Source organism: Lycium ferocissimum, chromosome 8 (assembly GCF_029784015.1).
Source record: "Lycium ferocissimum isolate CSIRO_LF1 chromosome 8, AGI_CSIRO_Lferr_CH_V1, whole genome shotgun sequence".
Classification (NCBI taxonomy): Eukaryota; Viridiplantae; Streptophyta; class Magnoliopsida; order Solanales; family Solanaceae; genus Lycium; species Lycium ferocissimum.
The window spans coordinates 18,162,597-18,176,784 of NC_081349.1; the positions used below are offsets into that span (position 1 = coordinate 18,162,597).

A 14,188-nucleotide genomic window follows, 5' to 3' on the forward strand; every position below is an offset into this window, starting at 1 on the left:
TGGATATAAACAATGTTTCAGGCTTTTTTGTCCACTTTTTGAGAGAACAAAAAGTATAGATTTGACTAATTACACTTCGAATTGAAAACTTATTTCATATTTGGACTCATTGGAATAGGTAATAATCTGAAAAGGTATAGATAGGGTCTGCCGATGTAGATGCTAGTTAATTAAGTATAGAACACGACTTAAAGTTTGGGCGGTGATAATGAATTAATGACTCATTCAGTAACACGGATTGTAAACCTTGTTTGTGGATGACTTGTTCAGGAATTAATTCATCCAAGAAAGGGTCACTTTGAGTTGCCTAATGTTACTTTATATAATTATAATCTTCGAAACAAATATATACCAAGTCTGTAGTGTAGTCTATGACAAAATATATAACAAAAGGCCTAAAGTAATTAAAAAGGCTCCCATCACGCTACGTAGTCCGTGCATGGCATCAAATTCATCAATCCATTTTCATGTGGACATTGAATTCGTCAAACGAGGAAGAAAGAAAAATTCATTAATATCATTGATAGGTTTTTACACTATGTATTGAGAGGCTACTACAATTTTGTGTATTCTGGAACATAAGTGCTCCACTAATTTCAGTGACAGGTTCAAAATTTAGATGTTGAATTTGAGTTTGAAAGAGTGCATTCTGAAATGTAATTGTAACTCTATTGTTCCTTATTTTTCACACATACAAAATTATCTTGAAACACTAGATTCTCGCTAACATGCGCATTCATAGTTGAATCAGCTACTAACTTATCTTCTAGTGTTAGAGAATTCACTCTTCTTTGTTATTTTGTTTCTCAAAAAAAAAAAAAAAAAAAAAAAATTAAGCGGTTAATATATTATAATTAATAGTAGTAGGTAATTGAATCTTTCCTGATTGCTTTTCTTTTCTAAACTAATGTAAAAACAAGCACTAGGAATAGAAAAAATCCTAGTAGAGAATATTTTCCTATTTAATAGATTTTATGCGGCAAGAATCCAATTTAATCGGAACCTAAAATTGGATATCGGGTAGGATCAAAATATTTATGTAAAAGAAAAAAATTTATCTTTACATATGAGTTGCCTTTTTTGTTTTGCTCATTGATTTTCCACCTATACAAGCAATTTATGGTCCTAACATTCAAGTAAATACATTAAATATCTGAGCTACTTAAATGACTAGTATCCAAACTTGCACCATTTATTGAAATCAACACAATTTTGACCATTGAATAAAACCAACTTCTCTTGAAAAGCTCACCAGCACTAGAATCCAACAAGTGTATGTTTAGGACGTGTTATCATTGACTTTAAAAATTTCCAATCAAAGAGAATAAAAAATAAAACGCCACTAACTACTGTGGCGGGAAAAAATAAGATTCATCTATCTTTAATCAAAGATCTGGAATTCGAGTTTTAAGAATAGATTTTTTTTATTTTATATGGAATGCTTTTTTCTTTAATGTGGCTCATGTGACACGAATTTGAATTAGTTGGGACTCCAAAACAATATCATATACCGGATGGGAAAGAAGAAAAGATTAAAAAGAAAGGATCATAATTAGATTATGTTTAATAGTAGTTGTCTCTTTTCAACCACTTTCCTATAAAGGGATTAAATAAAGATGCATTAGCTTAGATCCTTCTGGATGACAAAAAATACGTTTCGGTGAACCACTTTCCTATGATGTGTCAACTAAGTCAGCATTTGGCCACACCCAATTAAAGAACAATTATATTGCCAATTCAATTCTGTTCACTATAATCTTTTCAGCCAGTTTAAACTAATGATTAGACTAAGCCAGTAGTTGTTTGTTTGTATGTTTCCAAGCTCCTTCGATCATAAAAGATTCTAAAATATTTCTGTTATATAAAAGTACGTAGCACAAACCATTTTCAAATTTGTTGGTATGTTAATTTATGTTGATAGAGTCTTCCTTTTGACTTTTTTTTTTTTTGACGGTTGCTTATGAGATGTCATTATCATTTATGATTAACAATTAATTGTTGAAAATATATATAAGAAAATGATTGTATCGGAAAACCCTTGTGTTTAAACTAAGGTCAAAATAATAGGAAAAAGCCAGCAAATGCAGAGTACTTATTCAACGTTTTGGCCAATTACTTGTAGAAATTTTGGGGCCCTGAAAAAGTAAACGAACTCAGCTACTTCCACAACTGTGTGTCGGTTAAAGTACACAGATTAAAATCACGATTTAAAATTAATGAGTTCAAGGTTCTAAATTCTTCGAGAATATGATTTTGAACTTAATAAATATTTATATAGAGAATATATAATATAACATAACATGAAAAATCGGTTTCACAAAGAACATGATTGTTATAATGAAATGTAGTTATAGGGGATGACCGTAATAGAAAGGTCTGACTATATTTATATGGATATTTATATGGATTTTCAAGATTTTTTCACTTTTATATTTATGATTTATGTGAAAATAATGAAATCAAATGAGCTGGCTCCCAATCTAGGCCAGCTTAGATAAGTACAGACGCAGTGTCGGAGAATTTTTCATCAAGAAAAATCAAAATCTAAAAAAGCAAACCCATAGAACAGTTAAGAGAATTGAACTTCTACTGTATTAACCTTAAATGCACAGTATAATTTTCTGGCAAATGTAGATAAAATTACACTTTCACAAGGTCAAGGACTTATTTCCTTCCTAATACTAATTTGGTTTAGGTGAGGGGTACTTTTGTCATTTCAAGCATAAATTCCCCTGAAAAGATCTTAAAATACCGGGAAACTTAACTACTCCCCTTTTGAAAGTGTCAGCAAGAAAACCATATACCAAATCCAAGAAAGAGAGCTGTTCAACTACAATGCTCAAGATAAGGCAAAACAAATCTTCTCATTTTCAAACTCTTTTCAGTTCCATCCAAATTACAAGATGGCAACCAATTCTTGGCTCTCTATGATTCTTTATCTCTTCATTATTTCCATTCTTTCAATTATTCCAAAAGCTTCTTGTCAACCAAATTCACCACAAAATGTTGAAACTTTCTATCCCTTTCCTTTGCCAAATCTTCTTCCTCCTCCTATTCCACCCGTTCAACGGCCTCCACCATCTCTGCCTCCGCCTCTACCTCCGCCACTGCCACCTGGCCCCACTCTGCCACCCAACACGCCTGTTGATTCATCAGATTCATCATCAAAGGCTGTTGGAACAGCTATTGGTGTGACTGCTGCTAGCACTGTAGTTTTATCTGCTCTTTTGTTCTTCTTCTTGGTTAGGTACTCGAGGAGTAGAAAAAGGCGACTAGAAGGTGGCAGCGCGAATGGTGTTGATCATCCACGGGGTGGTGCTGGTGCTAGTGCTAGTGGTAATGCTACTACCCCTGGGGTTGCCCAAGATCAATTCTTGAAATTTGAAGGAAACCTTAAAGGGGTAATAGTAGATGAAAATGGATTGGATGTGTTGTATTGGAGGAAATTAGAAAGTGATGAAGTGAACAAAGAAAGTTTCAAGAAGAAAAAGGTCTTTGCTAATGCATTAAGAGATGAAGAAGAAGAGAAGAGAATAATCAGTCGAGGCGTCGGTGGCCGAAGGCCACCGGAGCATCCAATTCAAGAATTTCCTCTGCTTAGAGGCAAATCTTCAACATCTCAAAGCCCTTCTTGGCTAGACTTAGAAAATAATCCACCACCTTCTGCAGGGATAGTTTTTAAACCTATGGAGAGACAAGATTCTTCAAGCCAACTCGAATCACGCGCTCCTCCTCCAGCTCCTACACCGCCACCGCCGCCACCACTGCCGTCATTGTCTGTATCGGTGATTCAAAATGCACCTAGTCCTCCACCTCCACCGCCACCGGGAGTAAGGAAAGGCCCTCCACTACCCCCACCACCTATTCATCCTGGTCGCTTGCCTTCATCATCAGGTGAAGGAACTTCTGGAAGTGGAAATGATAAAGTGAAACTGAAGCCATTGCATTGGGATAAATTGAATGCTAATGTTGAGCATTCAATGGTATGGGACAAGCTCGACCGTGGATCCTTCAAGTAAATATCTTTTCAACTCTCTTTTTTTCCCCAAGTATGTGTTCCACTTGTCGAATTGGTTCTCAATCATTGTTTACTTTTGCTGCAGGTTTGATGGAGATCTTATGGAGGCTCTATTTGGATCTGTTGCTACAAATAAAAAGTCCCCAGGAAGAGAAGAAAGAAGATCATTGAGTCCAAGAGATATATCAGGTCCACCTTCTGAGATATTCATTCTTGAAACAAGAAAGTCTCAAAACATAGCAATTGTACTCAGGTCCCTTGGCGTTACTCGCAAAGAGATTATCGATGCACTTATTGATGGGCAAGGTTTAAGTGTTGATACTCTAGAGAAACTCAGCAGAATTGCCCCAACGAAAGAAGAAGAATCAGAAATTTTTGCATTTGAAGGAGACCCCACCAGGCTAGCTGATGCTGAATCTTTTCTCTTCCACATACTCAAAGCTGTTCCATCCTCCTTTATTCGTTTCAACGCCATGCTTTTTAGGTCAAATTATGGCACAGAAATTCTGCATCACAAAGAGTACTTACAAACACTGGAATTGTCTTGTAAGGAGCTTAGAGCTCAAAGATTGTTCTTGAAACTTCTTGAAGCCATTCTGAAAGCAGGGAATAGAATGAATGCAGGAACATCTAGAGGAAATGCACAAGCATTTAAACTTACCGCTCTTAGAAAACTGTCTGATGTGAAAAGTATGGACGGGAAAACCACTTTACTTCACTTTGTTGTGCAAGAAGTAGTCAGGGCAGAGGGCAAACGTTGTGTGCTTAATCAAAATCAAAGTCGTGGGACTAGCGGCATCCCGACCTCAAAGAATTCTACCGAAAATGATGAGACTGAGAAGGAGTATGTGATGCTCGGTTTACCAATTATCGGTGGCCTAAGTTCCGAGTTTAGTAATGTAAAGAAAGCAGCTGCAATAGACTACGACACGCTTTCTAAGACGTGCTCGATTCTAACAGCTCAGACATCTGAAATCCGGGGGCATTTAGCACAATGTGGCAGTGATAAAGGAAAATTTGGAAAAGAGATGAAAAAATTTCTGGATGCTGTTGACAAAGAAATAAAAACAGTGAGAGAAGAACAAGATAGAGTGATCGAACTTGTAAAGAAAACAACAGATTATTATCAAGCAGGAGCTTCAGATGATAAAGGGTGGCAGCCACTTCAACTATTTACTATAGTTAAAGATTTCCTAGAAATGGTTGACAAAGTTTGTGTAGAAATTACAAGAAACATGCAGAAAAAGAAACCCCTTGTAGCTGTTACAGGGTCATCATCACCAGGAATGGAAAATAGTAGGGCTATCAGGTTCCCAAAATTGCCTGCTAATTTCTTGTCAGACATTTCCAAGAGCAGTTCTTCTTCTGATTCTAGTGATGATTCATGAATACCTGATAAGCAAAATCTGAAGGGATCAAGCTCTGTACATAGAGAGGAATTGATAATGTATTTGTAAGTGTATACAGATTTGTTTCACTAATGATTTCAACTCTGCGATTCTTTTCCAAGTGTTTCATGATTATGTGAAATGAATTTCAATTTATTTTTTTCCTTATCCACAGATGTTGTTCTCCCATGGAATTGATAAATCCACACTTTCATTATGCAAATAGTTACAAATGGATTATATGAATTTCAATTTTTTTCCCTTATCCACAGATGTTGTTCTCCCATGGAATTGGTAAATCCACACTTTCATTATGCAAATAGTTGCAAATGGATTATTGTTCCAAAAACTTCTTAGATGTATAGAATATTTAAGGTTTCTGTCGTAAGTACAAAAATGTGGTAAGAGTGTCGGTTGAGCAAATGGTTTGCGGTCTCCGTATATGGTCTTTCAATCTTCATATCATGAACTACTTTTAAGGTTGAGTTAAACTCAAAGTTCATTTTCTTCACATGGTATCAGAGTCGAACCATCTTGGTTTACCCTGTGTTAATTCCCATGTTATATTGTCTATGCACCAGATATCCAGTCCTCAACGTGCGAGGAATGGAGGTGTTAGTCTCCACATCGGTTAAGGTTATAGGTTATTGCCTCCTTATAAGGTCTGGGGCAATTCCTCACCCCATGAACTATCTTTTGAGATTCGAACCCAAGATCCATCTTTTTATCGGTATGTATCTAAGCACTGCATAAGTCTAAGGTGGACATACGAAATGACCATGTGGTCTCCGAAATAGCTGCTTTATCACTCTTCCATTCTTTGCTTGAATAGAAAAGCTAAAAATCAATGCACAGGCAATAAATTGTTTTTATCACCTTTATGTTCTTGCTTGAACAGAAAAGGCAACAATGAATGCACAAGCAATGGATAATAGTTCGTATATCACGTATTTATATAAAATCCTAAACAATTTACAGAACATGAACTCCCACCTAGGGAAACCTCCTTTCCAGAATTGTTTTATCTAGTTGGATATGATCATCAGATGTTACGCAAGCATATGTTGACTATTGTACAGACTTCCTTATTGTCTAGACTATTTTCCATGGATAACAAGGTCCAAGGGGTCATGAGGAAAGCAATATCTATTTGACCTGTTCACCACTAGCCAGGCGGGTCTTCTCTTCTTCAACCTGCTCAATCAATACTTGTAACTCTGCTTCTGTTAAGCTCTCTAACCGTTTCTGCAAGTCGGACAAAGTTAAGGCTCAACCCATAGAACAATTGCAGAGAAATTTGTTAAGAAATATCATAATAATGACAATAATCCCTAAGATGAACGAACTCTCAGGGGAAATTGATTTCAAATGATTCAATATGCATAAAAGAGGTCGGGGACACAATTTTACAACCCCGTTACAGAGGAAGATACCTCAAAGCTTCATCAAAGTGAGATCCTAAATAAATATTAAGCCCCAGAAGTAATTTTTTAAGTTAGACCAACAGCCCAGCTTTGCACGAAAACTATATGGAAAGCTTCAGCTTGTGAGTTGTGACAAGCATGTGAATCCCAGCTTCAGAAAATGCTGCTCTATTTTTCCCTAACATGATACAATCTAATTAAGGGGTGTCGTGAGCAGCTGAAGAACTATCTAGAGTTTTAGAATGGATCAATTCGATGGAACATGAAGTGCTACATTTTATAGGGTTAGTTCAGGTAAATGTCCCTCTATTATGAAGTCTTAACTTGATTCGCTTTAGAAAAGACATAAAATCACTCAACTATATTCACAACAGAAAAAAAGATAATAGTTGCAAGAGCAGTAAATTGATTAAAGAATCACTTAACCTTGTTTGTTTTTTAATTAAATGGTAGACATAAGAAAATAAACATAAATATGGTTAAAGTTAGTGTGACATTTGCTAACTACTTAGAGCTTAGGAGGGTTCACTGTAATTTTTAATCTCTATGAATCTGATGAGTATGGTTCTTTAAATGCTGTTCAGTAAATAGAAGAGAGAGATTATTTGAATGTTAGTAAAAAATACCACACCTCCATGACTTTGCTTTCATAGTCTCGTAATTGTTGAGCATATGTCATTTCCTTGTTTGAAACCCGGAAGATGTATGTTGAGATCCATCCAACTGTTAGACCCAAAACCAGGACTAATTGAACTACATTTCCAGCTTGTAAAGGGTCAAATCCTAAGAACTGCATAAGATGTTTGGACCAGAGTTATTACAGACAAGAGTATATATTGAACAGAAAAACTTCCCAACTCACAAACACAGGGAAAAAATAGAAGCATATGAGAGGAAAAAATGGATTGTCAGAAATCAGTTCACACAACTGCAACATTTGTATACAGCTTAGATAGCAAAAAAATTCACTTGGATAGGGAACACATCATACAGCAGCAATAACAAGGGTAACCTATAGACTAAATTTATGAACCAAATAGCTTTTCGCAAATAGAACAGGAACCATATGTATATATGTCAAGATACGGCCCTTGGGCCTAACTCAACACCAAAAGCTAGCTCACGAGGGGAGGATTGCCCAAGACTGTACACAACCATTTCCTCAACTAGTGTTGGATTTAACATTCTCCCACATGCTCAGGACTTAACTTGAATGTGGACTACAAGACCCAACATTGAGAAACATAATAACAGGAATCGAGGGTTCTAACTCTGCTACCATGTGAAAATATGATCCTTGGGCATAACTCAATGCCGAAACCTAGCTCATGAGGGGAGGATTTTTAAGACCATATAAGAACTCATTTCCTCAACTAATTTCAAGCTAAACAGTGTAAATAGGCATCGAAAGAGCAAAAGAAACAAATAGAAGTATTATCAGCTTTTGTCAAAAAAGAAACAAATAGAAGTACCTCCAATCCACTTTTTAAGCCATAGCCTAGAAGGGTAACTCCAACTCCAATCAATAGAACATCCTTTCTCGTATATCCAAATGGCGTCTGCATTGGCAACAAATCATTGAATGACCAAGCATAAAATAGGACATATTTTAAACAAAGCAAACAGTTTCAGAATTCAAAAGCATAATTAAAACATGAAAATATGTTACTTCGTAATCACTAACCAGCTTATTAAGTTCCTAAGACAATTTTCTGGTAAGAGAAATTCAAGTAAAAATAACTCCTAATCTCCAAAATAAATAAAAACGCTCAAAAGCATTATTTATTTCTAACACTAGATTAAGCAACTTTCTCCTTCTGGGCTGAAAACCTTACTCTAGCTCTAAATTACAATTCAACGTGGAGGACATTGTTAAATGAAGATGATTAGAAAGTTTCTTCGTCATTGCAGGAGTAATAAATAAAAAGGAAGAAGTTATATGAGCTGATGACGTAACAATCAGAACAGCAGCATCATGTGCATAATTCAGAAAAGAGAATGCAAGCACAAAACTTGCCTTATTCTGGCCAAGAGCTCCTTCGCTGTTTTCACTCGGTTTTGAGCTGGCTCTGGTGATCATAAGTGGAACTTTCTTCATGCCCATGTTGTAGGATACATTCCTCAATAAAGGGGAAGTTCCTACTCTGAGATGTCTCTGGGAATAGGTTATTTCTGCAAGCCAGACAAAAGTATAACAGACAATTTCTCAATCAACCAATTGAAACTTGAATTTGAAAGTTGAACTTGAAAGGTTCCTCCATAACTCAATGGATCTCCAACACTATTTAACAATAAAAATCATATGAAAAACATTTACAAATGTAAGCAGCATGATAAGGAATTTGTTTAACGTATATTTGTTGGAAACACTCATATTCTTGAAATAAACTCTATTGCATATTGATTGAATTTTTATGTACGCTCTTTATAGGCATAGGATCACCTACAACTATAATTTTGATGGATGAATTCACCAATCTATTCTGAACCTGTTTTAATTTCATATAAAGTAGCATATCAAATATGACACATCAGATTTGGGAGATTAAAGAATCTCCAGAGGACCCTCTAGGCTGCTTCGCATAATCATGGTATACAAGAATTACAAGAGTAATTGAGGTGTGCGCAAGCTGATCCGGAGACCACCGTTGTTAAGAAAAAGAGAAAGGGAGAAATTACGTCACGAAGGATTGGAGAAACAACGCATGAACATAATCGGCTTCTCATCTAATTAAGCCTCTCCTCGTCGCAAAGATGTTAACTTGAAGCTAGCATCCAAGGGTGTGGACTAATGGTCAATAAAGTGGGAGAATAAGCATGAAGCCACTGGTTCAAATCTCAATGGAGGCAAAAAGTACTAGGTGATTTCTGACCATTAGCCTAAACCTTGGTGGACAGAGTTACCTGGCACCTATACTAGTGGAAGCTAGCAAGTACTCAATGGAATTGTCGAGGTGTGTGCAAGCTGACCCGAATAAAAAAAGAAGAAACGATGCTAACTTGAAGCGAACCTTCTTTCTCACTGGATAAACCATTCTCGTGAGGTAAGGAACACTGTTGAATCATAAATATATATATTATCTCTTAGTCCTACTCCTACAACAATAGCTACTGACTCTACAAGATCAGAAATGCGATATGATAATTCCTTAGGCTTTTCTGCATACAAAGCAATTCATATAGAAAATCCAAATTGAATAATCCAGCTTGACTGAGCAAAAGCAACCAAACTTATTTTTTGTTAAACTTAACTCTGCCTGTGTGAGCTTCCCAAAGATTAGTTGGTCCAAAGTCCAAACCATATAAAGAAGTAGACTTGTGGTTTATCGACCACAAACACATAAAAATAGAATCTTCTAAACTTAAGAGAATTTATATAGTTTGATCTCAACTAGTTTGGGATTGAGATTCACTAAGTGACATTAGTTTAAGTATGAAGGTAAATGAGAAGGCCAAGATACTGTTGATAATATAATTAAGGTGTGCCTTTTTCTAGCTGCTTAAGCTTTAAGATGAGATGGTCGCACACTTTGATATTTTCTAGTTGAGGAACTTTAGAATGACTAACCTGGTCTGATTCTTGGTTCCATCAAAGGAAAAGAAGAGATACCCATCAAAGAAGATGCTCTACTTTTGTATAAAAGGCTGTTATATACACCAGTTGAAGCCATTGTTTACCTCTACAGGAGAGTAAGCTGATTTTTTTTTTGCTATGAATGAGAGAAGAAAGAGGGAAGCAATGAAGTTATTTGAGAATTTGAGAGTTGAGTGGCTCAAAGTGGAGCAACCGTGCAACAGTTTTACCGGTTGTTATGTTATCTCTAATTAGTTATAAATATCTTCTGTTTTCTTTGGGTCCATGATCTGGGTCGGGTCACGGATTGTCGGGTGGGTGGGTGCAGATAAATGGATCACGTTTGGCAAATAAAGGGCAAGTTACACAATTAACCCGTAGGTCAAAAATTATTTTACATTCGCTAGTCAAATATACAAAAAATATACACAACTGTGTATGTGTAAATATATATGCGCGTGCGCACACACACAGATATATATATATCTATTTGCTCGCTATTATTTTAATGGATGGCTATTTATGTCAGTTTCTCAATAAAATTTGGTAGTAAGAGTTTCTGTTCTAAGATCAAAAACTCAAAATAGTCTAACAAGATTCATATAATACACGGTACTCTTACTAGTTAAGGATCTTGTCTTGATATTTCCAATCAAAATATAGTACTTTTATCCATTATTCTTTTTTCCACTTGTCTGTTGTAGTGGTCAAACGTCAATTACCGCTCGAAATTGCTTTTTAAATTAATTGGTCAAATAAAAATTGTTTCTCACCAAAAGTCTTTTTTTGAAAAGTATTTTTCAAAATAAACAGATTTTGAAAACTTGGGCAAACAAATATTATTTATGACACATCTCTTGATCAACTCACAAGGTTGGACTATCGGCCACTTTTGAAAAACTTTAGTCACGATTTCACCAAACTAATCCACCTGTAATTGAAAGCTAGCTCACTTGGTGAATTTTTTGCCTTCTACAATTAAGGTGAAGTGTTCAAACCTCATCAGTAGCATAACATTCACTTCCCTTCCCCTTCATCGACTGCATGCTTACATTAACAACTACACAACTCTCTCCGCCATTCACTTTTAAGCTTTATGATTATATAGGACATTATATTTTTTCTATGCAAGTAGGTCAGCAATCATAGACATGGACTATCAATGAAATCGTTCCATCTCTCTTTATTTACTTTGAGTTCATCATTTTACTGTTCTCGAACACTCATAGACTTTAGCATCAATGCCTATATATAATCTTCTTGACACTCACTGCATATATAAGTAGTATCCCAATGAGAATGTGTTAATGGGAGCTTGGGTTAATGGACTTGTGCAGCATATAGATTGTGTTGTAGAGCACCACCAAGTCAAGCATTTACATCGGGATTGATATGGACTTGTGCAGCATATAGATAATCGTAGATTGTGTTGTAGAGCACCACCAAGTAAAGCATTTACATAGTGATTGATATTTGAGATGTTCTACCAGTATTAGCTTTTCTCCTCCCTCCAATTCAAACGTTAGCTATGAAATGTTGGAAGTATGACAGCAACGCAAAAAATTTAAGTTGGAAATTTTTTCATCACCACATTGAACAAACCCTCGGCCATCCAGAGTAACATCACTAGGGATATAATTTTAGAAGTCTACCCATACAAAGAAGACAATGTCTTAAATGAACTGGTAAATAGCATTAACTTTTGGTAAATAGCATTAACTTAATTTTACTGTCAAGCTCCTACATTTTCAACTACACCAACATGGGACTTCAAGTTTTTTTTTTTTGCAACTTCACACCACCCTGAGACGCTCCTTTTTCTCTTTGCAATGATTGCGCCAATCAAGGCAACTGTAAGAGGCAGTCAACAACAATATTGTGCAACTTGTAGTCCAGCACCTGGACTTCGGGGGCAAATTTCCTTTTCAAATACTTCTGCAACAATTTCCAACTCTCGACTGCAGTCGGGGATCGAAGACAATTATGTCGCATGACTTCCTCTGCCACTTGTTTAAGTCGACCTGTTAACATAATTCTGCTTCCATTTCCACCAATTGGAAAACAAAATCTTAACTCATCCCATGCCTCGACTTCCCATATATTATCCAAAATATTGAGATGCCTTTTGCCTATCAAACATCTGCAAACATATCATCTATTTCGTCACTGGGATGCACATGGCGCCTAACACCTGTGACTTGCCCAAAGATGTCAACTAATAGTATATGTTGCCGAGATAGTACACACACCACTCTCAATATCAACGAGAAGAATCTTTGAATCTCTTTGTGGCCAAAGTTGTCTCCCTGAGTAGGCAAGTCAACAATAGAAATAATATCCAAATTCTGTGTTCCTCTAGTCAGTAGATGAATTAGCTTCTCAGTATCATCCTCAAACCCCACAGGCTCATCTGGGAGTTGGAGCATTCTCACCGATGTTAACGTCCTCCATTCTAACAAGCTTTGATCTCTTTTCTGATTGTTCAGGTGGAAATGCTTGATGTCAGGGAACAGGGTGCCTAACATGAATAAGAACAATGACATGATCAATCTCCAGTAAACAATAAAAAGCCAATAATTGTGGAGGAAGAACCATCAAGATCAGGAAAAAAAGTGCAAATAAAGGTTATGCTCCACTAGACTTTTATACAAAGATTAGGAACTAATTAGTTCTCCAACAGATTTGTAAATTGTCTGTATACAGAAAAAAAAAAAAAAAAACTCTTGGATTATTTTCTTCAAATGTTCTTTGTTTCTTTTCCAGTTCATGAAAAGCTAATCACAAGGGAAGAAGGATTAGGATATCTTTGACTTTTAGGAAAAACTAAATAAAACAGAACTCAAGATGCAAGTATAATAAAAAAGCAGTTCAGTAGAAATGTAAGTCGTAGAAGTACTCCCTCTGTCCTAATAGGCTTGACTTTTTCTTTTTGTCTTTCTTTCTGTAAAAAAAGTTTTACATTTTTCTTGTAACAGTAAGAATCCAATTACACAAGATTGAGACATCACAAGGAAAGTGTAGTTCTTGATCATCTTAATCCACATCAAAATACTCAAAAGGTAGATTAATCAAGGGAAAAGGGTCGAATTTACCCTCCAACTATTGTTTATAGCTTAGATTTGCCCTCCGTTAAAGTTTTGGTTCATATTTACCCCTCCGGTTAGGAAACTTGTTACATTTGCCCTTATCACTAACAGATTGCTGACTAGGAGTCCTTATTTATCCACATAGACGCCATTTGTATATATAATTTTATTTTTATTTTATATCATACCAATTGAATTTGCCATGTAGTTTTCTTTTCTTTTTTATTTAAAAATAAAATAAAATATACAATACCTAATGTTCTTCTCCATCAAACCACCACTTCCCCTTCTTCCTCGCAGCCACAATCACGGCCGTCCAACGACCTCAAATAAGGGAAATACTTAATGTAACACTGTTCAATAAGTAGATCCACTGCATAAGGGGTTTATCAGTTTCTTCTTTTATAGAAGTCCACAAATGAGCATAACTCCTTCCTTCATCTAGTCCAAATGTTCTGTTAGTTGGTTTTAGTATAGATAAATTGTTTTTACTTTATTCAGATGTCTAAGTGCAAAAGTAATTATAGTTATAATTGTCAGAGCATGTTAAATGGAGATTATTTGATTGAGAACTTCACTCTATTTCGCCATTCTCATTCATTTTTGTCGAATGATAATCATCCTCAGTTTATGTGTTAACCTATATGTCACATGGTCTTATGTCACATCCTCTTGTAAAACAAAATGAACTGATATTT

The 14,188-nt window shown here is 35.7% G+C and overlaps 3 protein-coding genes across 3 annotated transcripts; 1 reads left to right on the forward strand and 2 right to left on the reverse strand.

Moving 5' to 3' along the window:
* Nucleotides 1-2,711: 2,711 nt before the first annotated feature.
* LOC132067420 (formin-like protein 4) lies at nucleotides 2,712-5,480 on the forward strand. The gene is made up of 2 exons (XM_059460642.1): nucleotides 2,712-4,015; nucleotides 4,104-5,480. Exons 1-2 carry the CDS (start codon nucleotides 2,904-2,906, stop codon nucleotides 5,404-5,406), a joined length of 2,415 nt encoding a protein of 804 aa, XP_059316625.1. The 5' UTR covers nucleotides 2,712-2,903; the 3' UTR covers nucleotides 5,407-5,480.
* Nucleotides 5,481-6,330: 850 nt separating this feature from the next.
* Nucleotides 6,331-8,407, reverse strand: LOC132067421 (uncharacterized). Its single transcript, XM_059460643.1, has 3 exons — nucleotides 8,303-8,407; nucleotides 7,462-7,620; nucleotides 6,331-6,651 (listed from the first exon to the last, which is right to left on the reverse strand). The coding sequence occupies exons 1-3, from the start codon at nucleotides 8,393-8,395 to the stop codon at nucleotides 6,553-6,555; spliced, it is 351 nt and encodes a 116-aa protein (XP_059316626.1). The 5' UTR covers nucleotides 8,396-8,407; the 3' UTR covers nucleotides 6,331-6,552.
* Nucleotides 8,408-8,661: 254 nt separating this feature from the next.
* On the reverse strand, nucleotides 8,662-10,541 carry LOC132066094 (uncharacterized). Its single transcript, XM_059459479.1, has 2 exons — nucleotides 10,399-10,541; nucleotides 8,662-9,002 (listed from the first exon to the last, which is right to left on the reverse strand). The coding sequence occupies exons 1-2, from the start codon at nucleotides 10,499-10,501 to the stop codon at nucleotides 8,662-8,664; spliced, it is 444 nt and encodes a 147-aa protein (XP_059315462.1). The 5' UTR covers nucleotides 10,502-10,541.
* Nucleotides 10,542-14,188: the final 3,647 nt, after the last annotated feature.